Here is a 25,245-nt window from a genome sequence, read left to right as displayed (position 1 = left end):
ATGATGAGGAGTGCCGAAGGAGGATTGAAAGAAGAAATGAAGACAGGCAAAGAATGCTACAGAGATGGACAAGACAGAACTATGAAAATTATAGGGACAGCTGACGAGAAGCCAGCATAACATGTAGACAAAAGAAAAGAGAATCATTAAATAATAGACAGCTGGAAAACATAGAAGCCTTGCAAGAGAAGAGAGATGACAGAGCCTTCTACAAAGAAGTGAGACGCATGACCAAACGTTAGCAGCCAAGATTGAATATTTGAAATGACAGGGATACCTCCTTGCTTTATGAAATAATAATAATATTTATTCTGATATTCTCCAACTTATAGTAAATTAGCTCTCTCTACCAATTCCTATCTTGCTTTGTGATTGTTGATATATCCTGAACTGATTCTATCCTAAACTACTTACTTCATTGATTCCACATTTACATAGTACTCATTATCCCTTCTTTCATTCCCCTCAACGTTAAACACCATGCTACAATTCCATCCTAACTTTGCATTCAATTACTGGTTCCAACAAATTCATTTCCGTTCCAAAAAAACTCTCCAAATACATTAGTCATGTTGAATTCCTCTCCACCTGCAAAACTCTTCAAATACCTCCAAATTGTTTATCAATACAACTCCTACTATCTGGTATTTCTCCCCAATTCCACCCACCTTTATTCAAATTCCAACATCAGATTTCACTGCAGTTTCTTGATATTGTACACTCTATCTGTCAACTCCCATCTTGACCAACTTCTGTCTTACATCAAACTGATTAAACTTCACAATGATCCTTCCCTATCCAATATTTGTGATGAGCTCCTCAAAAAATCATATTGTGCTCTAGAGTAAAACAGAAACTCTCATCTTGAAAAACTTTCTTTCCTGTACAAATCCCACTTCCAAAATAACATGCCTCTCTAAATGCATCATTCCAACATTCCCAACCCCCCCCCTCTTCAGTGACAAACCCAGCCTTACCTCACTCTTGAACCTACCACAACCCTGCCACATTCCCCCCTCCTTACCCAATCGTTTGCCCCAACAACCTACATCACCCTCAATCCATCAAGAAAACGTTGAAAATCCCACTGTCCTCAACCTCTCAACCTATCCTCAAGAAACCTTTCACCTACAGATAAATCAGTCCTCAACAACAAGGGTCTCTCTTTTGCCCCAACTCCCAAACTCAATGCCATCAACCTTCTCTCTGGTACTGTTCACTCCACTTGATATCTCAGATGGCAAGTATACTTCAGTGGCAACAACACCTCTGACCCTTCTTGCCCTCCCCTCTCAACTACTTCTGACCAAATCATTAAATAGTTTGCCCCAAAATCCAATCGTGAACCCAAGTCTCTCCCAGCCAACCACCCTGTTGAAATATTCTGCAATATTTACTCCTCAACAAAGTCAGCTCTAGAAAATTCATTGAATCCCTCACTCCAACCCCAAACCTCACACCCCAAGAGTTCAAATCCATAAAAGACCTTCGCTCTGACCAAAGTGTTTTCATTACCAAAGCTGACAAAAGCTCAACCATAGTCTTACTGGATACCACTGATTACATTAAAGAAGCCAACCAGCAACTCACCAATCCTGAACATTATCAACTCCTGCCTTCTGACCCTACTCCACGAATCCAAAAGAAAGTCTTCAAATTTCTGATGCAATATTGTCCATCTGAAGGCCTCTCTGACTCAGACATCAACATCCTTCCACCAGACACTCCCAACACACCACACTTCTATCTTCTTCCAAAAATCCATAAATAAAGCAATCCTGGTCGTCCCATTGTTTCAAGCATAAAAAGCCCAACAGAACGAGTCTCTGCCCTTGTTGATTTCCTCTCCAACCAATTGTTGCCTACCTACCATCTCATCACAAAGACTCCATCCACTTTATAGATATACTAAGAAACATAGCCACAAAAAATTCCCAAATCCCACAAACTCCAAAGCTCTGTACCACCCACTTCCCTGGAATCAAAAACCTCAAACCTGTCCTTAAAGATCTGTTCCATGTGGTCTCCTCCAATCCCTCTACCAAACACCTTTTCCAGCAACAACCCACCCTCATTTACAAGTAGTCTCCCAACCTCAAAAGAATATTCAGTAAAATCCAATCACTCACCTCTGATGAAATTCCAACTCCACCTGGTACCCTACCCAGCAAACGCCCCCACTGTAAAACCTGCTCCATCACTGATCCTTCCATTTCCTTTACCAGTCCTATCACCAACTACACCCATCAAATCCATCAATCCAGTAATTGCATCTCCAAAAATTACATCTACCTCCTTTCCTGCAACTTCTGTCCTGCCTTCTACATAGGTGAAACCACCACTGCCCTAAACCTCTGGATCAACAATCACAGGGCTCCCTTTAAAAATAATACTTCCCTACCCATCCCTACCCATGGCTCTGAGCACAACAAGAACTTTGACCAATGCTTCAAAGTCAAAGTCCTTGCCACCCTTCCTCCCACAGCCCCCTCCATAGATGTCAAGACGAAAGAATTGGGATTTATTTGGGTGCTTGGAGCTGCTTCCAGTCCTGGTCTCAACAGACAGCAATAGTACCATAGCTACCAACTGGTTAATTAAATTGAAATAAATTTCATCATATCATAATAAATTTCACAGCTATCAAATATATATTAAATGTTTAATAAAAATGAAAAATAAATTTCATTCAAGTTCAATTCTACAATTCCTTTCTCAAATTTTAGTCTAATTCTTTTTTGATTTCTAATTTTAAATCTCCTCTTTTCTATCAATTCATAAGCTACACCTTTCCTTATTCATAACTCACTCAAATCTTAAATATCCCGTTTGTAACCGCCCCCTAAATACCCCATAATGTCTCCTAAATCTGTACCCTTTTTCTCTCCATTCGTCTGCACTGCGTAATCTGTGGTCTCTGCTGCTACAATTGACTTTCCATGCTTACTCTGTGGTCGACCATTGGATTCAAAACTGCAGTCTGCTTGGTTGAGGAAGGAGACTCAGTCTCCGAAAATTTCCCCCCATTTCTAATGTAAGTTTTTAAGTGTTTTCAATCTATTTATATTGTGTCTCCTGTTTTAATTTATAAAATTTATATTTAATTATAATATACACACATAGAGGGATATATATGTGATAGATGTATATATATGTACACGCACAAAGGTATCATTCAGAAAGGTCTATCATACACACAGGAATCATTTGTACTAACAGCACTCGCTCAGTGAATTATGCTACCAGGCTAACAGAGTTCAAAAGGGCATCATGTCAGAAGAAGCCAAGAGCTGCCGAATCATTCTCACTTGAGTTGTTGAAAGCTGCTTTTTGGATTATTATTCCAATAAAATATTATTTCATCCAATATCATAATCAATACTTTATCATGATTATTTTTATTTTATTCAATCAAAAAGTCAATCAATTGAAGGAGTATCATTGGAAATTATAATATAAAATATATTATAATATTCTATAAAAAATGTATCATATACAAGACTGTAGTATTAATACATCATTATCAAGAAAAATCGATAATAATATTTTCTGTATTTTTTATATTAATTTTGTAAATTCCTATTCCTATTTCTTAAAGTTCGCTATTTCGTTGTTTCTCACACTACATGGGAATATCATCTCCAGAGCCACCCTAGAGCTGGCAGCTGTATGTATGGCTTGAGACTCTGTTTTGCAAGGCTGGTATGGCAGCAGGCTTTAGCCAGATGCCTTAAAACAACTGTTCATAACTGTGCTGCCATCTGTCGGATTTCTTTGGAAACTATACCATTCAAAGACCTTAAAGAGATATCTTTAAGGTTTTTGATACCATTCGATTCATCAGTTTGTGTACAGCACAGTGATGAAAACTAGACCACTCTAAGAGTCTCCTAGCTCTATGGAGATTTGTTTCTGTTGAACTCTACCAATCAGCTGTGTTTGTTTTTACAAGTGAAATTGCCAAGCGGCTGGGGAATAAAGTATTCTGCAATAATAAATATACAATCATTTGATTTGGATGAATGAAATACAGATAGGCCTAAGTTATATATTATAAACTATTCAAATTCGATTTTCAGAGTAGGATAGAACTTCTAACCTAAACTTCCCAAGTTGATGACAACAAGCATTGTTGACGTTGACATTTAGATTGGCCAAATTTCAAGTGTGCTAAAACAGCTGATCAAAAAACTTTTCATTATTTTTTGTGTTTATTATTCAATAATCAAAACATTTATAATAATATCATCTTATTGTCATTTGAAAGAATAAAAAAGTATGAACTCAACCTTCCACATAATTGAACATAATCTTTTAGGTTATTTAGACGAATCAGAATAAAAAATAAAAATACTTGGACAATTTCCTGATATTCAGAAGAGCTATGACATTCCACTTTTGCTTTCGGAAGTGCTCAATGAACAATTATTCCCATATATATAAGCGAAATGGCACTCACTGACTGACTCACTCACTCACTCACTCGCAGAACTAAAAATCTACCGGACCAAAAACGTTCAAATTTGGTAGGTATGTTCAGTTGGCCCTTTAGAGGCGCACTAAGAACGGATTTTGAAAAATTTCCAAAGATACGCCCAAAATCTGCGTTTTTCCAGCGTTTTTTGCGTTTTCTCAGCTTTATCGAGAACAAATGAACAGAAAATGTTCAAATTTAGTACAAAAGCTCAGCTAGGGTGTAATAATTTTGTGTTAGAAGGAATTTGCAATAACGTCAAAGATACGCCCAAAATTAGCGTTTTTCCAGCGTTTTTTTTTTGCTTTTTCTCAGATTTCTCGAGAACAAATAAACAGAAATTGTTCAAATTTAGTACAGACGCTACGCTAGGGTGTAATAATGTTGTGTTAGAAGGAATTTGAAATAACGCCAAAGATACGCCCAAAATCAGCGTTTTTCTCAGCTTTTCTGCGTTTTCTCAGTACTTTGACTTTCTGATGGATGAAGCATGCTCAAATGAAAAATAGACGGATATGGAGAGCGAAGCGTGCCTGACGGCTAGTAATTTATATATAATAACTACAAATTGAAATTGTGAGGACATATATTCATGATGATAATGCTACACATATTGATATACTAATAATAGTTGGCCTACACATCACCCCTTATAGCCAATCCGATCCTCCACACGTTTATAAGCAATTTTAAATCTTAAACTATATATTTTTTATTCAAAATTACCAGATTTTTGTAGGCCTACTTGAAAATACTTTTCACAAAATATTGCTAGGAAACCAAGATTATATTAGAGACGTTATGCGCTCATGTAACACTTGAATATTCGATTGTAATTATGGAAAACTAATCGGTATGATTGAGTTAAAAAAAAACAGAAATAATCTTGCTATCTTTAATTAAAAAGGTACTCACAAATATTTCAACATTTTTACTATAAAAAAGAACCAATTAAATACAAGCATGTTTTGCTTTAAGTAGAATTATAATAATAATTATTACAAACGATGAGGAAATGTCATTATGATGTTCAATCAATTATTATTATAATGGTCCATATCAGTCCTTGTAGCCAATCCTGATCTAGACTGATTCAGCAGTGGAACAAATAAGCTGTGATAAGATTTATATTGAATAAACTATGGAATGGAGCTTATATTAATATTGTATTGACTCTAAATTACTGTATGATGAAACTCTATGTTTGTTAAAGCTCTTGAGTTAATCCGTTCCTCCGCACGTGTATGAGCAATTTCAATTCTTGAGATATTTTTCCAATTCATTAGTACAACATTTTTGTAGGCCTACATGGAAATACTTCTTACAAAATATTGCTGAAAAAACTAACATCATATAGATACGTTAAACAATTAACATTTTAAAATTAGCATTTTCCCAAATAAAATAATTGATTGAAATTTTATTGGCAATGCATAGGTAGTTCTCTTTTCCTCATATAATCAACCGAAAATTGAGGCCTATATTCTTTCACTGTAAATTCTCGTGTTTGGTGTAAGAAATTGAAATAAAAACTCATTCGAACTATACAAATATAATTTAAAGAAAAAGACGTTGATGTTGCCAATACTGCTAAATAATATTAATAATATTTGCTAAAAATTAATTTACATTACAGAACCAGGTTTCATGGTAACATTTACCACATCTTCAGCTGAACTAATGCTGTTTGTTATTAATATTGAACAAATATAGTGGTATTGACAACATCAACGTATTTTTCTTCCAATTATGGAGAAATAACACAACATCTCTTGCCATACAATCAAATTATATAAATATAATTTTTTGTTTTAACTTGAACTGTTGTGTTAATTGTAAAAAGTTTAATTAAATTATTGTTTGGTCTACATTTTAACAATGAAATTTCGGGAAGGAAGTTATTCTAGGTTAATCCTGTAGATTCTCACCCATTTTATGTCTTAATTTTGTATGGGTATTGATTATTTCAAAAAAAAAAAAATGTTCTGTAGTGTTCACGGCCAGTTGAATAGACTAGGAACAAGAAAAAATAGCCGGCGCCCAATTACCCGGAATCACTACCGTATTTAAAATAGTGGCAGGTTGAAAAAATATACTGTAGTTGAGTACGTTTTGTGTTCCGGGTTCAGGTTTTGCATTCGTCACAATGTAAATTGGAGGGGTTGATTAGGGCTATTTGAACTGTCAGCTTTCCTTATGAATCACATCAATTTGAAGCATCCGACCAATGCTGACATTGTGAAATGAATCTGACTATACTGCTGCATCATTTCAGGTTTGCTAGCTTCTTGCTTTGGCAATGGAAAACTGGCACCAGCTATCAACGAAGGGGACCTTGACAATGAGTACTGCGCATGCGTCAATAAGCCGGTCGAAACGACACTGATAAACGAAAACGGAACGTTCAGTCACTGTTGATCGCTCAAGCAGGCACCATGTCTCTCACCACTCTAGAAAAGATCGGGCTTGTCTGCCTCACTTATCTAGGCTTCAAAATAGTCCGCAGTATTTTGCAATTTGTATACTGTCATGTAGTTGCACCAGGCTTGAAGCTTTTCGTCAATCTCAAACAGCAGGGCCAATGGGCAGGTAAGACAAGGATATTTTTGTTCTCCTCCCTATAGCGTAACCCCTATTTTCAACCCCTACCGGTACAGAAAACACAACTCTGAAGTATCTTATCCAAACTGTTTGATCAACTTCCTCATTGCTAAGATGCAATGAAGGACTACTGCTCAGTTGATCAAATTTAAGAATTTCTGTTAAAGGAGTTGTATGTAGAATTTTTTAAATAATAATTATTAAACGAAAATACAAATTAAATGCTGTGAATCTTTTCAAAGACTTCTGCTACTGCAAATATAGACAACTATTAAATAGTTAGAATTTTACAATAAAGTAATTTAATAATTTTGAAAAATTACTGCATTTGAATGAGAGAAATTCAACTAGCCTATTAAATTTTCAAAATTTTGAATAATTAAATAAATTAACATTGAAAAATACATGTGTAACAAATGAAATTATAATATAATGATTGTATTATATAGTCTAATAATTATAATATTATACTGAATAATATTGAAATTATAATCATGAAACTGAATACTTCGATTATGAATATGAATACAATATTTTATAATTATTTGCATTTAATTGATTATATGAGTGAAATGACTATATTGATATTTTTTCTAATTAATTGAAAAATTTATGAATTGAATAATGTCAAAGATCAAACATATTTATTGTGAAAATGGAAAATCTTTCTATCGGTTTAGTGTATAATACATTCTAATAGGTACTTTGAAGTATACATTCTAATACATTGAAGTAGGCTATAATACTTCAATTCAATTTTAATACTTTTTCGTATCAAATATCAACCCCCCTCAACATAATAGTCAGGAAAATCGCCTATTTAAAGTATGGTTGACAACTTGATGTCTAGCAACATGTAGCTCTAATAGATCACAATAAGTGACTCATGATGAACGGATTTGGAATCCTGAATCACTCACATGATTAAAAGGAATAATTATTATTCGCTCAGAAATTGTCAGAACACAGAACATTTTCTCCACCCAAGTTTCATTGTTTATCTAGATATCAATCAATCAATCAATTTATTTAGCCTAGCGATACAGTAGTACATAAGGCTATGTCACAAAATATTTTATAGAATTACGATAAATAAAAAAAATCATAATTAGGTCAAAATACATAATAAAATCAATAATTAAAAATCCGTATACTGAGCATGATGAGATTCATTTCAAGTGACAGCATTGGTTGAATGGGAGGCGTTATGATGTTATAATGTGGAATGCTGACAATTTAAAGAGAATCACTCTGTAGGAGCTACGAATGTAACATCATGAATGATTGACAACCCTAGCAAATTATTACACGTTTCCCTGATTTTTCAATTGTCAACTGTAAATTTGATGAGATTATTGTTTTCTTAATTTGAGACAAAATTAGGAAATTGAAGAAGTTTTGGGCAATAGCCTGTTTTTTCCGACTATTGTATTGCTTGCTCTATCCAATAAATAAATAAATAACCTTCATAAAAATATCGATTTCACTACGGTGTGAAACCCACCCTAAACGTTACTCCATTCATAATTATACAACTCATTATTCTCAATTCCCAAGCTCACTTGAGTTTACTTCTTAAGAATAATAGCAGAATGCTATGTACGCAGTGTTCACCTTTGGATTAAGAAAAAATACAGTTATTATAGATGGTTCATTCAGAATAATTAAAAGCTGTGTATCCACGAGGCTGCTGCAATTACAAGCCTTTTCTTGTAACTGAATAATCTGTACGACTGAGCACTGTCAATTCAATACATGAGTCAATTAACAGTGGAATAGCCTCATATAAATTTGAAATAATATAACCTAGGGTATATAGATTCATAGTTCTTGTTTAAAATATTGTTGTAAATGGAATCTTGAATTATAAATAAAGAGACTAAGAAATTTCTGTGGTTTAAGAGATTTCTGTAGTTTTTGACAATTTCTTAGTCTTTTTATTTGATATGAATAATTACCACAATATCAACTTCTCAACTATACAAAAAGTGAAAAAAGAATCTTAAATAATTATTATTAAAATCCAAATTAAATGCTGTAAATCACCCCGAAGAGGGATTTTCGTTTCATAATAGTTTTAAATTCATTAGCATTTGAACAAATGCAATATCTCGGTAATTTCCATCTGTAGAATCTTAAAACTGGTTGAAGTAGCCTCAGTCATTTACCATTTCGATGTCGATGCAACGACATATCAAATCCATAAAATATTACCACAATATTGAACTATTTACAATGGAAAGATAACCTATTCTTATGGACATGTAACATTATCAAAATTTGGGAATGGAATAGTTTTGGGCCAAGCCTGTTGTTCCTACCCAATCATATTATTTTTTATGATTTGTAATATTGTATCCACGAATAAACAAATAGTAACTACGTTGATTCAATATTCATTCATTTAATGTCTTGAATGGTTGGCCTAATAAGAAATATCTGGTTCTCTAAAAAAATAGATCGAGGAGTATTTCTGAGTGAATGGGTATTTGAAAGTGAAGTAGCTTTTTGAATTTCTTCCCAAATTCAATTTTAATTATATTTTTATGTTTTTATTGGTTCCGAATTTTCTAGCAATAGAATGTCTTCAAAGTACATTGTTCTCGGAGATAAATTCTCATGAATGTTTGTGATTAGTCCAGGAACTAATGTACTTATTTCCTTCCCATTGATATTTAATAGTAGTGTAAGGAATAGAGAACGCTAAAATTAAATGATAAATTCTACTGTTTAAATTGATTGAACCTTTCTTTGATAAAAACTTGAACATTACTGACTAACATAAACAAGATAACAAACTTTTTCTGTGAAGGGTAGCCAGGCAACGAACGTTAATGACATGGTAGCCATGAAGGGGATTCCCTTCACAGTAGCAGACTCCTCTTCCGAAATTTTATAATGCATCTCCTTCTTATCTTCTTGCAAGAATATAATACTAGAATTATGTTTTTTTAAAATATTCATTGAATTTTCATTAATTGATTCATTAATTTGCCTATGAAAGAACAATGAGATGAGGGTACATTGATGTTAATAAAGCTCTAAACCTATTTCGTTCAGTACCTATTGAACATTCTAATTGTTAGCCATCTGTGAAAAATTATACACTTTTAAATAATACACTTTATAGTCTGAAAATCACTCTCATTACTATGGATTATTAAACATTATTATAATATAGTCTCAAGCTCAATTATTTCAGCATATGAAATCCTCTCCACCAAAACGATTACACTTTTGACTTTGCAAATCGAGTAGCTCCGGTGAAATCAATTGACTATTTATAGTAAGCTAATTGTTTCCACATAGTGAAAGTTTGTATTGATCGATTCCGGCTCTCAAACGTATGAGGAATACATATTTAAAAATATACTCCTTGTAAGTTTTCTACAATTCTGTATAAAATGAAACTTATCATTATTATATAAATACGGCACTCCTATTTTTTGAATTGAAGGAATTAACTATAGAAAATATAAATTCGTATAGTTCATACCCAGTATTCTCTTCCACGTGGATTTGAGGCTAACATCTGAATTTTATTGTTTTATTGATAATTATCATACTCTATCAAATCAATTGTGAATAATGTTCTTGAAACGGCTGATATGAAAAATTTGCCAAGATTAGAGAATTTACATGAAATAGCTGATATGAAAAATAAAAATAAAATGTGTATGTAAGATGACAATTTCACTTCCACATGGGAAATACTACAACGAGGAAACGAGTTTCATGTGCACATGCCTGGGGCTACAAAATGGCTAAATCCGGCCATGTACGCATGCATACCGAAGAAACGTATTTACTTCAGTCTCATGACGGATTCCAACGAAGGAGATGCGATTTTGTTGTGCTGGAGTGAGAAATGAAAGTACTGGGATCAGGGATCTCCAAACTCCAATACAACTGTATGAAGATTACTGCCAATTTCATGTTTCCATGAAATTTCACTAAGTGTTCCTATAGCTGAAGTTTATAATTCATACGTTATAACTTCACCAAGTTCGTAGCTGATTTAAAAATCATCCGAAATATTTGGATTTGTTTTCGTACAAATCATATCAAATAAAAACTAACATGAGAAAATAGTTTTTGACAGATTGGAAAACATAATATCTCCTCTATATCACCTCTATTTTAATTACTCATACACCAAATCTTTTCTCTTGGTTTAGGAAATATGTCATTCAAGTAGCGACCCCAAATTAGCAAGTATTCTTTCAATTGTAGGCTAAATTACCCATTTCTTTCACTGTTATGTCGTTTGGTCGTTTCGTCACTATTTCGTTCCGACTTGATAGCCTCAGATCTTTACTACTTTGTAGTCTTGCGATATTTACTCTCAATATATTTTATTTATGTGTGACTTTGTTAAATAATTAATTAATTGACTTAGCCTACAATTAATTGAACTTTGAGGCTACAGGCTGCAGCCCAAAACGGTTTCTCAATCAATACCTCATCATTCTAATTTATGAATATCTTGAAAAAAGATCAAAAGGGTGCGTGTGAAATTTCTTCAAACTAGTCAACTTGGGAGCTTGAAAAAATAATTGAAAAGGCTCGAAAATGTATCTGTGATGAGCATACATAAATTATTTCATTGTCTCTGTATAATGATTTATGATCTAGTCTCTTATATAATTCACGAATAGGAAAAATGTGACCAGCTTGGATACAGAATCGTCCGTGATGCAGTATCTGTAAAATATTATAGAAAAACTACGCATACGGTACGGAAATTTAATACTTCAATTCGAATCAAATCCAAGTCAGAACAAGTACTATTAGCACCTATTTGATACATCTAATCAGCATACTCCTGATCAATCCGGTTTCATAACTCACTGACACTGAACTCTGGCTCTTCCTCCTAATTTGAACTTCGTTCTGAATATTCGTTAACCACAGTTCAAGTTCAAAGTATTTTCAGTTACCGCCTAATATAACTGGATCTCAAACTGGAGTTTTGTAAGGTCGCACGAGATTACTTTGTAATTTCTTGAATCTGATCTCCAGGACCGCAGGTGACTTTTCTGAATGAATAAAAGTGAATTCTTAACGAATACTTTGTGATGTGAAGACATGAAGTCGTGAGAAGAAACTCATGTAATTTGGTACAGCATTTTCTACATATTGAAGAATTCAAGAAGTCATCCAAGTACAACCAAAATTTGGATCTTTGATTTTCATCCATTTTCATGTATTCTTCAAGTTGGCGTATTTGCTTTATGTACAGTACAAATACGGCACATGATTCTCTCAATGCCCTTTTATGTTTGTTGCAAATTCGTGTAGAATTATAACTTGGACACTTCCATTCTTGCAGTAACTACCGTACAAGTTTTAATATAAGTTGACGATAATTTATGGTGCCAATACAATGTGAATATATTACTCAGGCTCAAAATTATTGCAATACGTAACATATAAATAAAACAGCAACCAATTTTTTAACTACTTCAAAATATAGTAGATGCAATAAATGGGAAATTTTCTCCAGTTTTCTCCCTTCTACCTTATATCTATTTAGCTTCGCAATTCGTAACTTATATTCTCATCATTCTACTTCTTCTTCTTTTATCCTTCTTGTATTCTATTTCTATTTCATGTTATCATGTTATCAATGTACTAATAAACTGAATTGAACTTTTAAGTATCCTATAGCTAGGTACGAGTTAGTTCTATTTGAAAATATAACCGCGACTTGCCAACCGATTGGAAAGTGTTTTATATAGCTTTGCGAATTCAATCGATTGGTCAAGGAAATTTTCACATGTACTATTTCACTTCACTGGTACCCACTCCGCTGTTCATAGCGAAGGATTTACGTCACTAGAGTGTTTTTGTTCTCTTTCTTTTGAGTGTTGTTTTTCTTTTCAGTAAGCAACTCGCTCTCCATTATAAAGGCTATACCAATATTTTCCTCCTTGTTGGGAATTGGAAATATACGGATGAAAAACTTGAACAAACCTATATTAAATATTCTTTACAGAATTGGGGAAGCCAAACGAACTCTATTCGCGATTGAGACCCCAATTCAACTAACATTGAAGGTGGTTACATTAGATTGTCGCTCAACACTAGGTCCTTCTATTCTCAGTTGACAATTTTTTGTATAGAATGAAAAAAAATCAAATTTATATAGGCTAAAAGCTAGTTGGTTTATTGAATTATCGTACATCATTGGATTGCCAAAAAATTGAAATCATCAAGTTTTATGAATATTTCAATTATTCTAATCAATAATGATAAAATAAGTTATCGTGTTAAAGAAAATTTCAGTTGAATTTGAAATTAGAGTACACACAAAACTGAAGCAAGCATTTGATAACAGATGATGTGCTTATTTATGTTTCGTGGGATTCACTTCAAACTGTCATCATTTCTTATAAATAACATTATTGCTTCCCACTCAACCAGTACTGACCATTCTGAAATGAATCTCACTGTAGAATATTCCACACTTTTATTATTTAGTTATTCAAAATCAATTTTCAATAAAACCATGCTTTGTAGTACAGTTATTTAAGGTGTACATAATATTATTATCATTAGCAGTTAGAGATTCTTGTGAGTTTCACTGTATTTTATTTTTATTTAGTAGGTTAGGCTCGATGAAATTTGCCCATTAGTCTCATGACTAGATAGCAATATTATATTAATAAAAAAAAAATCAATTCTAAGTGGATTCTATTTCGAAGGAGATGAGCTACAAAAGTAAATATTGTAATATTCCGAACAAATTGTTTCGAAAATCAGTTTGTGAGACGTCAACCCGATTTCAACTCATCATTATATCATTTATCCTATTGTATTTGTGTTACATCATTTGACAAAAACTGCAATCGTGAGTGTCTATGATACGAATTGCTGTGCGGCTCAAACAAAAAGCTTGTACAAAAATGAACAATCGTTCCTCTAGGAGAAAGCGCAATAATAAAGGTGCAAAAAACTGTATTATAATTTCATCTTATCACTGCATTACAGTGGTAGCGATGTTTTCAGAAAAAAACTATGATTTCTGGTAATTTTGTGTCCTAATTACATTGTTTCAAATAAGCCTGTCAGTAGATAATATTACTGGTTGAAATTGAGTAAGATTAAAGTTTTTTGTTGATTCAGCATTAGAGTTGGGTTCATGATCTTCGTTTTATTAATATTACGCTTAAAATCGAATAAATCATGATTCATAACAAATCATTGGGTAATGATTTGAAATTGAAATGAGCTTTCTTGAGAAATACGACAGCTCCCCAAATCACAAAAAATGTCCCTATAATTTCTAAAATTGAGATTTATATGTCATAAATTCATACATTGGAGAATATTCCATCAAGGACAGTTTATAAGCTTGAAGAAACACATTTGATAAATGAATTTATTGTTCAGGATGGAGGGCTTAGCGACAACAAATTACTTGATCTCAAGTGACTATAGTTTAAGAAAATGAATCATACATATTTCTCATAGGTCCACATTATTGATGATTAAAGAACTATGAGGTTACTTTTTAAATGCTTGTCATAAATCGATTTAAGTGAATTCGATCTCTCCACCTTGAGTTTTTCAACGTGTTTTAGCGAAGTTCGTCGGTGTTTACTGTAGTTATAATGTTCAAACACTCACTATATCTTCTTAGCATAACCTCACATAGCCCAGCTTTATCGAGTACTGTTTGCTCACCCAATATTTACAATGAGTTGTCGATAAAATCATTCTAAAGAAAATACGACGAGAATAGATTCTTCTTTCAAATTCAATCCACCTCATTTCATAGTAGGTGAGTAGCATTCAAGGTCATTTCAGTTGATTTTCAATTTTCTGATAATAATTTCCGCAGACGCTCTGAGGCGGTTGATATAATCTTGGTTGAAATAATTTTCTCTCACGCCAATAATCATTGATAATAACCATCAATGGAGGATTAAAGTGCTTGGTGATGACGTATGGAGTAACTGCAATTGTTATGCCAGAGAATCTCATATTTATTATGTGTTCCCCATAGCAGCCACACAATAGCGTCTGAAAATCCTTCAATTGAAATCATATCCGATGTTTGTGAACTAATTAAACAATTATTCTACAAAATTCGTTTGACAAGATCAAGTCAACCAAAAATAATTATTCTCTATCATTTTTCTATGGGAATTTTTAATCAATTCCTGATCTGATATGTGATGAAATCTAACGAAAAAGATAACCTCGGTCCTTGTTCATAACTTTAGAGCAACTGGTCTTAGTTGGTGAGCATAATTTTTATAATTTATAGACTACAGGACGCAGTATCTTTTAAAATTCATTCATTCAATCCATCTTGATCATTTACTACCGTTTTGAAATCATGTACCACATGACCATCTCCCTATTTTATAAAATTAATGTGGATCAGGGCGGATCAAATAAGGCAAACAAAAATTTTGAAGCCACAGAAAAGTCGTTTTCTCAATTCAAATAGGAAACCTTCAAATCTCTTGTCAAAAATTATCCTTGTAACAAGATATTAAATTTTTTCCATAATTCTCACCAACTCTGTAACTTATATAAGACCGAATGATCCATTCATTTATTTTTCAAAGGCAACTCTTCACGAGTATTTTAATCCCAGGTGATAATGAGGGGATGAATGGCAATGCCAAACAAATAATTAATTAATTATTAATACATAAATTATTATATTTACAAATTTGACAACAAATCTACCGAGCCATAAAAATAAAATCTTGCACCCACGTTCAGTCAAGAAGCGTGCTGGGAACGGCCATTGAAAATTACATACACAGATAATTCAAGAATACCTAATTGTGCGCGAGTGAATACCATCTCTAGATTGGGAAATATATGTCATTTGGTAACTCAATGTGTTGAGAAAATTGCTATACTTTCAAACATGCTCAACTTTTGCTCATTCAACCATGCTCAGCTCATTTGTGGTTAGAACTTAATAACACTATTTAAAATTTAATAGTGTCACTTGGAGAGGACGTGGTAGTATCAATTATTAATTGCGCCTAATTATGATAGATGCATTTGTTATGCAATGATATTCCTTGGAGAATAGATAAGGTATGATAGACTATGAAGTATGAAGGCTTGATGGAGGTAGCCTATTGAAGAAAATTGAAGAAGGAGAGATTTTGAAATAATACTATCTGCTGCGAATAACGGGCAAAAAGGAATGCAAGAGCAAAGAAGAATAACATCTTTCTCTTGACTTTCTCTGCTGCAACCGAAATCTCTCCTACAACAACACGGGTTCGCCGACCTCAATACAGATACTTGTATCTCTTATCTATCTATGTATGTTCAAACAGTCAACTATATCGGCAATCTCAAATGGAGACACCTGACAAGATCAAGAAAGCATCCTTGGATTATCGCTAAAAATACAGGCTGGCCCAATCAAATATTGATTTTTTTAACTGGATTAATAATGAATAAAAATACAGTATTATTGATTTCCAATTACAGTAACCGTTGTCAGCAAAATTCCAATGGAGATGAAATCATTGAAATAAATGAACCAAGAAGTTGAATTGTTGTCTTGGTGAAAGTGATATTTTCGAGCTCAAAATTCATGTTTTTATAGAATTATTTTGTGAATCTGAAGTTTGTTCCATGTTTTAACGAAAGTTTTATTATCAATCTATCTGAATTTAAAATTGTTTTTTGTATTCTGATTTGTATTATTCAGATTGATGATTTAGTGTATAAACTTAAATGAGCATAACCTACATAATATGTGGACAATGTAAGACAAAATTAGTAAATTGAAGAAGTTTTGGGCAAGAGCCTGTTTTTTCTTTTCTGAATATTGTATTGTTTGCTCTATCCAATAAATAAATTTATAAGTAACATATGGAAATATGAAATGGTATAATATACCATTTGGTTCATTAATTTATATACATTACTCATATACATTTTTTTATAAGTATGGATGATAGAATTCATACTTATCGTAACTTACATGTATTTTTCTGAATAATTATTATCAAACGAAAATCCTAATTAAATGCTGTAAATCACCCCGAAGACTTCTGCTACTGCAAATATTGACAACAGGGTAACAAGTTGCATTTGTTCAAATTCGAATTATTAATGAATAATTATTATTAAACGAAAATCCCAATTAAAAGCTGTAAATCACCCCGAAGACTTCTGCTACTGCAAATATTGACAACAGGGTAAACAGCTTGATGGGAATTCGATGAGCGCTACTATACAAAAATTATTTGTCAGCCCGGTTATCCAATCTCAGGCTAGCAGCACTCATTTTATACTGTGCTATTTCACCGCTCTTCTATCCTGAGATTGTCAGATTGGTGTAAGGGTAAGCATTCCTGACCGGCAATTAGGAGGTACCGGGTTCGATTCCCGGGCTGAAAAATAATTTTTGTATAGTAGCGCTCATCGAATTTCCATCTAGCTGTTTACCCTGTTGTTAATATTTGCAGTAGCAGAAGTCTTCGGGGTGATTTACAGCATTTACTTGAGATTTTCGTTTAATAATAATAATAATTATTATTCATTAATTAACATTTGAACAATGCAACTTCCAATTTATTTCCATATGTATTTTTCTGGTTCAAAAATGTAATATACTCTATAGTGAGGTCCACGTTATAATGACAGTATTTGATCAACTTTGGTTTTGCTATCCTTGTCTTATCATTTGACAAAGCCGGTGGTACTATCCTTTTCTAGGTCCACAACGATGACAATTATGTTTTTGACAGTGTAGAAATATAATTAATTAATGCAGAGAATCGGCATCGCTATTCTTCTATCTTCATCCACTGCCATTATAAGGTGGACCACACTATAGTTTTAAATTGTCTACATTGATAATCCTTTTACAAGAAAAATAGAATCCATTGTAGGAATTTTCATCCTAAAATAAACAATAAAAAAACTGAATGATTGGAGAAAAATTGAGCTCGTCAAAAACTCTCTTCCCTGGTTAAATATTGACTCGTTTCGGAAGGATTGAATTGACCTTACTTGTGAGTGGAATTACTAATGAAATGTGACTCTATTGTCAGTGGTTGACCTTTAGTCATCCGGAAACTATCCTCTGTATAGTCTACACTCTTTATATATTGTTTAGCATACTAACAAGAAAACCAGGGCAACGTGTTTTTACAATAGATTGGTGCTACATCAACTACTCTAGTATTATATTTTTAGTGCATTGATGTTTTTCGTGAGCACAACTGGTTTCAAAGGCATTGTTCTACGATGTTCTGAAAGTGCGATGAATAATATTTATAGTGATAGGATTATTTGTTGGAGTAATATGTAAAGAGATATTTATGATACAAACCGAATTACAGATCATTTATTGATTCTAAGTCTCTGAAATGTGCTTTACAAAGTGGAGTTGGAGATAAATTGAAAACGGATGAAACACAAAAGCATAAATTTACAAGTCTCTGAAATGTGCTTTACAAAGTGGAGTTGGAGATTAAAACAGATGGAACACAAAAGCAGATAAGAACGAGCTGCAAATGTGTGAATGATCTAACTATGAAGTACTATTTTTTAAGGTGACAAGTGGACGGAATAAAATCAGCAACTCAGCGTCGGAGGAGAGAGTTGATTGAAGTGGAGAAAGCACCATTACTTTGCCATCAGTGTGGACGTTGCTAGTGCTATAACTATACGTATAACTCTTTCAGGCTATGAGAACTTATAACACTACACTATATATATATATATATATATATATATATATATATATATATATATATATATCACAGGAACATCCACAACTGAGCGAGATCTTCATTATTATTATCTATGCTCTAATATGTCATACAAAAGAACAAATCGAGCTCGACGCTGCTAACAATGTTTTCGAAATAGTTATTGTTAGCAGTATAGATGAAAGAACAACTTTTTAGTCATCTATTGAAGTCATAGCCAAGTAGAGCATTATTTGAATCTTTGTGAAATAATGTACATCGCTAAAACCACAAACATGTCTTCCAGTATGAATGTCAATCTTGAGAATTATTAATCAAATGCTGGAAGATTGGCTTTAATTTCTCTGTCACAGGTCTCGTTCTTGCTTCCAATTCTCTATCTTTCCTCACACTTTCTCTCTCTCTCTCTGTCTCTTCAAATAGAGCACTCAATTAATCTCTCTATCTCTGTATTTCTCTCTCTCAATCAATCAATCAATCTCTTTCTCTTCGCTCTCTTCTCTTTGTCTCTCTTACTCATTCACTGATTCCCTCTCTATTTTTCTCCCCATCACTATCTTTATTGATGGTTCACTTATGTTAAAGTGGTATTGATCTAGATCTAGTTTCCAAGCCTTCTATAGGTGGCAAATTTACATTTACAGTATTTAAACGGTAATATTTTTCAAGTCTCATTATTTGTACCAGTACTTGAGGCTTTTGTATACGATACGTTCAATAGGATTACTTTTTGCCTACGATAGATTACATGAAATTGAAAAGGAATTTGCAATATATTCATCAGATATGACAGTTGCAACTTCAAGATTTGTAATTTTACATCAACAATCAATAATTTTTGCTACAAATACAAGACATTGAATATGAACATAGCCTACTCATCATATATGAAAGCCAACACTTCAAGATTTTCTAATATTTTATCAGTCTGTCATCTCGTAAGAGCATTTCAAAGTGAATCAAGTTACATAGAATACTTATACAGTCCATATGTATTCAATTCAGATTTGATTTTTTAAGGTATTGCAGAGATGAATAAATTAAAAAATATGTCAATAAACTCTAGATTAGACGACAATAGATAGACTGTAACATTTAACACTTGACTCACTTATTTAACACTTAACATTTGACTCATTTATATTCCAAAGCCTTCAATATTAATTAATTTCTCATTTAGTTTTTGTTCTTATTATTTTGCATCTATCAAGGGGGTATACTCTAATCTCTCTAGTCTCTGTAATTTGCAAAGCTACTTCTCTTTACTTGGAAGAATCATAAACAGAAACATGTTTCCTTCCTGTCGCCACTTTCACTCTCATTTACAATGTGTTTTGCTGTATCACTGGGGAAGTGACGGATCTTTTCTCCTCCATCAGGTTGTAAATATTAGAGTTGAACGACCTCTGTATTAATCTAGGATTATCTAGGGAGCCATGTGTAAGATTACCATTATTATTTCATATAGCTTACGCTAATTTATTCAATGAATAGAACAAAAGGGGTCACGGGTATAATTTTATCATTAAGTTGTTGAAAAGGAAAATAATTAACATTAGTTTAGGAGCTATCTTTCTGTACCACGAGTTAAAATAGAGTCATGAGAGAGAGTCAAAAGCTTATGAGTGAAACTCATAAGCTCCCATCAGAGATAAAATAGTTTATAAGTAAAAGATCACTGATAATCTTTTACAAAACTAATTTATCACATCGAATAGAATTATAGTACTATTATAAATTGTAAAAGGGCATGATCTACCTAATATAGTTCAAAGCTATAAAGCTCTATCCAACCTTCCACCTCCTGATTATCACCACTAGGTAACCCATGCCTCGCCAGAGTCTAATTGAAAACTTGACGTCATGGTATCTTCAAGAATCGAAAACAGGCCTATAACCATTCTCCGTAAATTAAAAATCTATATGCAAAATGATGCATGTTTTTGAACCGCCTTGACGAGCTGAGGAGAATGAAGTGTAGTACGATGAGATCCTAGCATATTGTGTCAAAAGCTATGAGTGTTTGAAATTTTGATCCTTGTGGTGTCCTTATGCGCGCCTCTCCTCTAGGAAATACTGAAATGAAGTGGATCTAACGGGTGATTCTCATAGAACATAATCTCATGAACTTATATCATTGTGCGAAATATCAATGTGACGTAGGTGATGATGGTTGAAGCTAAAAATAGGGTTTTTTCACAATACAGAGAGCATTGTTGTCAGGTGTACCTGGAATCTATATGAGATAGAGCGCTCTAACTGATCTCAGATTGCAGAGCACAAAAATACGCCCAGAGGGATTTTGAGTTATACATCTAAATGGTAACAATCGGAAGATGTTGTTGATCAAAAGCTAAAATTCATCAAAATTAATATTTTTTTATTTAATTTCACTCATTTGTGAAAAATCATAACTCAGTACTAATCTGAGATAGAAATTTCCGAATGATCTGATTTTATTCAGAATTTTTAATCTAAAAAAGACGAGAGCAAATTTTTCTGTCCGATTACTGGATTTTGAGGAAATTGCTTAAAACTGGAAAATGGGTCGAAAATACGAGGTTTTTAGGCCACTCTGTATCAAGCTCAAGGAAATTTTGCATGAAGAAATTGGTTCTGAACTTTTTTTATGTATCCAAAAAATATATTAAAAAATCAGAACTACAATATAATTATATTGCAAGCACATCCCCTTTTTTTGTATATATTGACTGGAATAGTCCAGTTATAAATACTTATATGAAATTCTATACAATGGTATTTTATTTTACATTTTATATTGTATTTTAGTATGTTCATTTTATAACGATTGTCATTTTTATTATGTTTTGGGACAAAAAAATTGATTTGATTCAAAGAATGTAATTTGATAATTTGGCATTATGCGAATTATAAGAATCTATAGTACTAATGGTATTAGTGGATGCTGCGTGGCAATCAAATTCCACCCATTCCCAGCTCAAGCTGGAGGAAGTTGAATAGCAAGCAACCAAACAGGTTATTGAATGGGAAAATCAAGCGAGTCTTCAACTAGTTTGCTTATCCAAGATCATGTTCGTTGCCGAAGGTCGAGTCTCTTCACAAAGTTTTTACGTCAAAAACAGGTTCCATACTTGAAGCCGATCAAGGCTACTTGCCGACTTTCCGCAGACGACCAAAAATAATAAATGCAATGATGAAAAACCACCAGATAGTGTGATCAACGCGGAAATACTTCCGGAAGAACAACTCTACAAATAAGTTGGAAGTTGTATTGAACTTGAATTTTAAGGATCGTGCTTGACTTTGAAAATACAAGAATACAGTTATTCCATACCAAATAGCTTACTGGATTGTAAACAAAGCGGAATTTAGTTCTGGAATACCCAGTCAGAGCTCGAACGCAAAATGAATATTTATTCTAGAATAAATAGACCTAAATACACGATTCTTATTGACATTTTTATACAAGTCAAATTTTCTCTGGTCAATCAATCAATTTTATCTATTTATTCATTCATTTCTTTATTTCAAAACAAGGAAGACTACAGGCATTGAGCCCAAAACAGTCTTCACTACAATTTACAATCAATTAAGCAGGTTACTAGAAAAAATAAGAGTAGCCTACAGTACATGTAATTTACAAAATGCATAAGAATATTAATAAGTATAATATTACATAATATTACAAAATTCATACAAGATAGTATAGTTATAACAGGGGTGCTCTTTTTGGGTCTGAATGCTGAATTTGGGGTGGTGGGTCCATTCAGCTTGAGGGAGGGTTGGTCACTTCTATATATAGATTGAAACTAGATAACAGTCGTTTCTTAAATTCTTGTAACAATATTAGAAAGAGGAATTGACACCCGTATGTAGACCCCTATGCCTATGCGTATATGAAATTCAAGTCTAAGTTTGATATTATACAGAAGTTGTGCTCTTATTCGTCCACTGCTAGTAGAGATGGAGTAGATTTTAGAACTACAAATTAATCATAATATTTCTCATGATTCATACATAGTATTGTTTTCAATTTGATGATATAAATTCTATTTGAAATTTGAATCAGCTTTTTGACTGGCGATAGAATAACGTATTACAAGAATGATTCAGAACTATCAGTGAAATGAACGCGTATAGGTCAAAGGCTAAAAGATTATTCATTCCTACTATTTGAAGAAATTATAATCGCCTCTACAACTGATTAAACTCATAAAAATACGATGGAAATATTATCACCAAATGATAAAACTACAGTACCTTACTTAGGAGTTTTGATGGTGATGGAAAATTATTGTGAAGATGAAGCACTTTATATGAATCGTTACTTGATAATATTTTTAAAAACCTTAGAACTTCTTTAAAATGAATTTGAAATATAGCCTGAACTTTCCAGAAAAGCAATTTTTTTATCTACAAGAATACGGTACAAAATATTGATTGATGCATTGATCTTGATTATGAGTTGATGATTAGAGGGGTAGATTGATAATTCTTGTGATTTAATCTCTCTTATTATTTTTAAACTTATACTGTATTCTCAGTCATTAATTGGAAAATTTCTTCTATTACAGTAATCACCGGCTGCACTGATGGTCTCGGAAAAGCATTCGCAGAAGAGGTAATAATTCAAATAATTTTCTTATCTAAACTTGACTTATTCTATTCATTGATTCATATTTACAAGCACATTATTTTTAAAATCATTGGGAGAATAAAAGCAAGGCCAACCCTCAACTATCTCTCTTTCCTCTGTATTAATGCATTGCTCTCTATTCTCAAATACTAGTGCATAATGAGTATGTGATGCAACTTACGTTCCATTGAATAAAATAAATAGATCGATAAATGCGATTGGATTTTTCCTGATTTAAATTAGTCTCTGTACTGATATATAGATGAGACAAGAACTCTTATGAACACAGGAACGGCCTATCAAGATGAAGTTGAAAAATGTTTTGAGTAGCAGAAGTTTTTCAGGCTTTAAGTTCTGTTTTACTATTAAATTATAGTTGACAAGATCGAAAATAATGAAGGGTATATCTGGATATACATATCCCTTGTCTTGTTCCAAAACATTGATATAAATATGATATTTTGATATGATTATTAAACAACCCAAGTTCTTGCAGTCACACGGAGCAAAACTTCATAAAGTGAAACAAAAAAAATTAATATTATTCAATCTCACTTATCTAGTTATTAATATTGACACAATACAGCGATGGTCACTAGTGTTCGAAGCATAATTTATTATTATGCTGTGTATGAGTTACTCAATGCAATAGGGGAAATTTTCATATATTTGTAGCCAAATCGAGTAGAACGTTCAACTATATGAACAGTTCTTCAGCATAAAATAAATTATAGCAGATGCTATAGTAGATATGTGATATTAAGTCCATAATTTATGCTTGGAAAAATAAAGCAACAGTATGGTGTTCTATTGTGGATTAATTTTTTATTTATTTATTTATTAGGTTACCACAAGCAATACAACGATCGGAAAAGAAAAAAACAGGCTATTGCCCAAAACTTCTTCAATTTCCTAATTTAGTTTCAAATTATTTTCCAAATATTATACATAGGTTATGTTCATTTAAATTTCTACACCAAATCACAATCTGGAAATATAAATTAGAATAAGACAAACATTTTAAATTTGAATGGATTGATGATAAAACATTCTGTTGCAACAGTTTACACATTCATAAAACCTGAAAACGCTGCTAAAAACCAGTTCTATCACTCTGAAATCTTCTCTATAACTTTACTTTATTCTCTGGGGTACAAAAATATTTGAAAGGAAGAATTTTGACAGAAGCATGGTTTTATTATCTAAGTCTACTATCCACGCACAAGCAAACTCTCATGTGGGCATCATCCAGCAAAAAAATAAAAATACTCCAAGGTTAGTAAAATACAAAATACCTGTGGAACTTATTTTCAGAGAGGAAAAACTGGTTGGCTGTAATTATTGAGAGCACGATTGGGCTTAATTAAAATCTGGAAGGAAAATAATTCCCAGTTTTAATAAGAATAGAAGGTTATTACTGATTGAAATGAATGAATATAGTCATAGAAATTATTCTGTTGATGCTTACCAACCGAAAGTTTGTTTGAGTTATTCAATCTAAATAGAAGTTATTCTAAAATTAATTGCTATTTATTGCAGTATTATTAAAATAAATATAATATAATATAATATTATTATATTTATTTTAATAATATTGCAATAAATACTATAATATAATATTACTATAGTATAATATACTATTTATACTATAATATAATATTATTATATTTATTTCAATAATATTGCAATAAATACCAATCTAAATATTGAGTGGAGAAATATCCTTTTAGTACTGATATTACGGCTGTTTGGCCATTTAAGAATAAGAAATTCAATTTTATGCTATAGTTTTCAATAGCAAATAAGTACATGAAAGTTGATATTGTCAATGTAGGCAATTC

The 25,245-nt window shown here is 32.4% G+C and overlaps 1 protein-coding gene across 1 annotated transcript in view; it reads left to right on the top strand.

Annotated features, from left to right (window-relative positions):
• Nucleotides 1-6,773: 6,773 nt before the first annotated feature.
• LOC111046085 (very-long-chain 3-oxoacyl-CoA reductase) overlaps nt 6,774-25,245 on the top strand; it is a 28,419-nt gene continuing 9,947 nt past the window's right edge. The window contains exons 1-2 of the mRNA XM_022331576.2: nt 6,774-7,063; nt 23,343-23,389. Of these exons, the coding sequence (XP_022187268.1) occupies nt 6,910-7,063; nt 23,343-23,389 (201 nt within the window). The 5' untranslated portion in view covers nt 6,774-6,909. The remainder of the gene's footprint in view (nt 7,064-23,342; nt 23,390-25,245) is intronic.

Source organism: Nilaparvata lugens, chromosome X (assembly GCF_014356525.2).
Source record: "Nilaparvata lugens isolate BPH chromosome X, ASM1435652v1, whole genome shotgun sequence".
Lineage (NCBI taxonomy): Eukaryota > Metazoa > Arthropoda > Insecta > Hemiptera > Delphacidae > Nilaparvata > Nilaparvata lugens.
The sequence above is the reverse complement of the archived record's forward strand: the minus strand, read 5'-3'. Positions and strand labels throughout refer to the sequence as shown.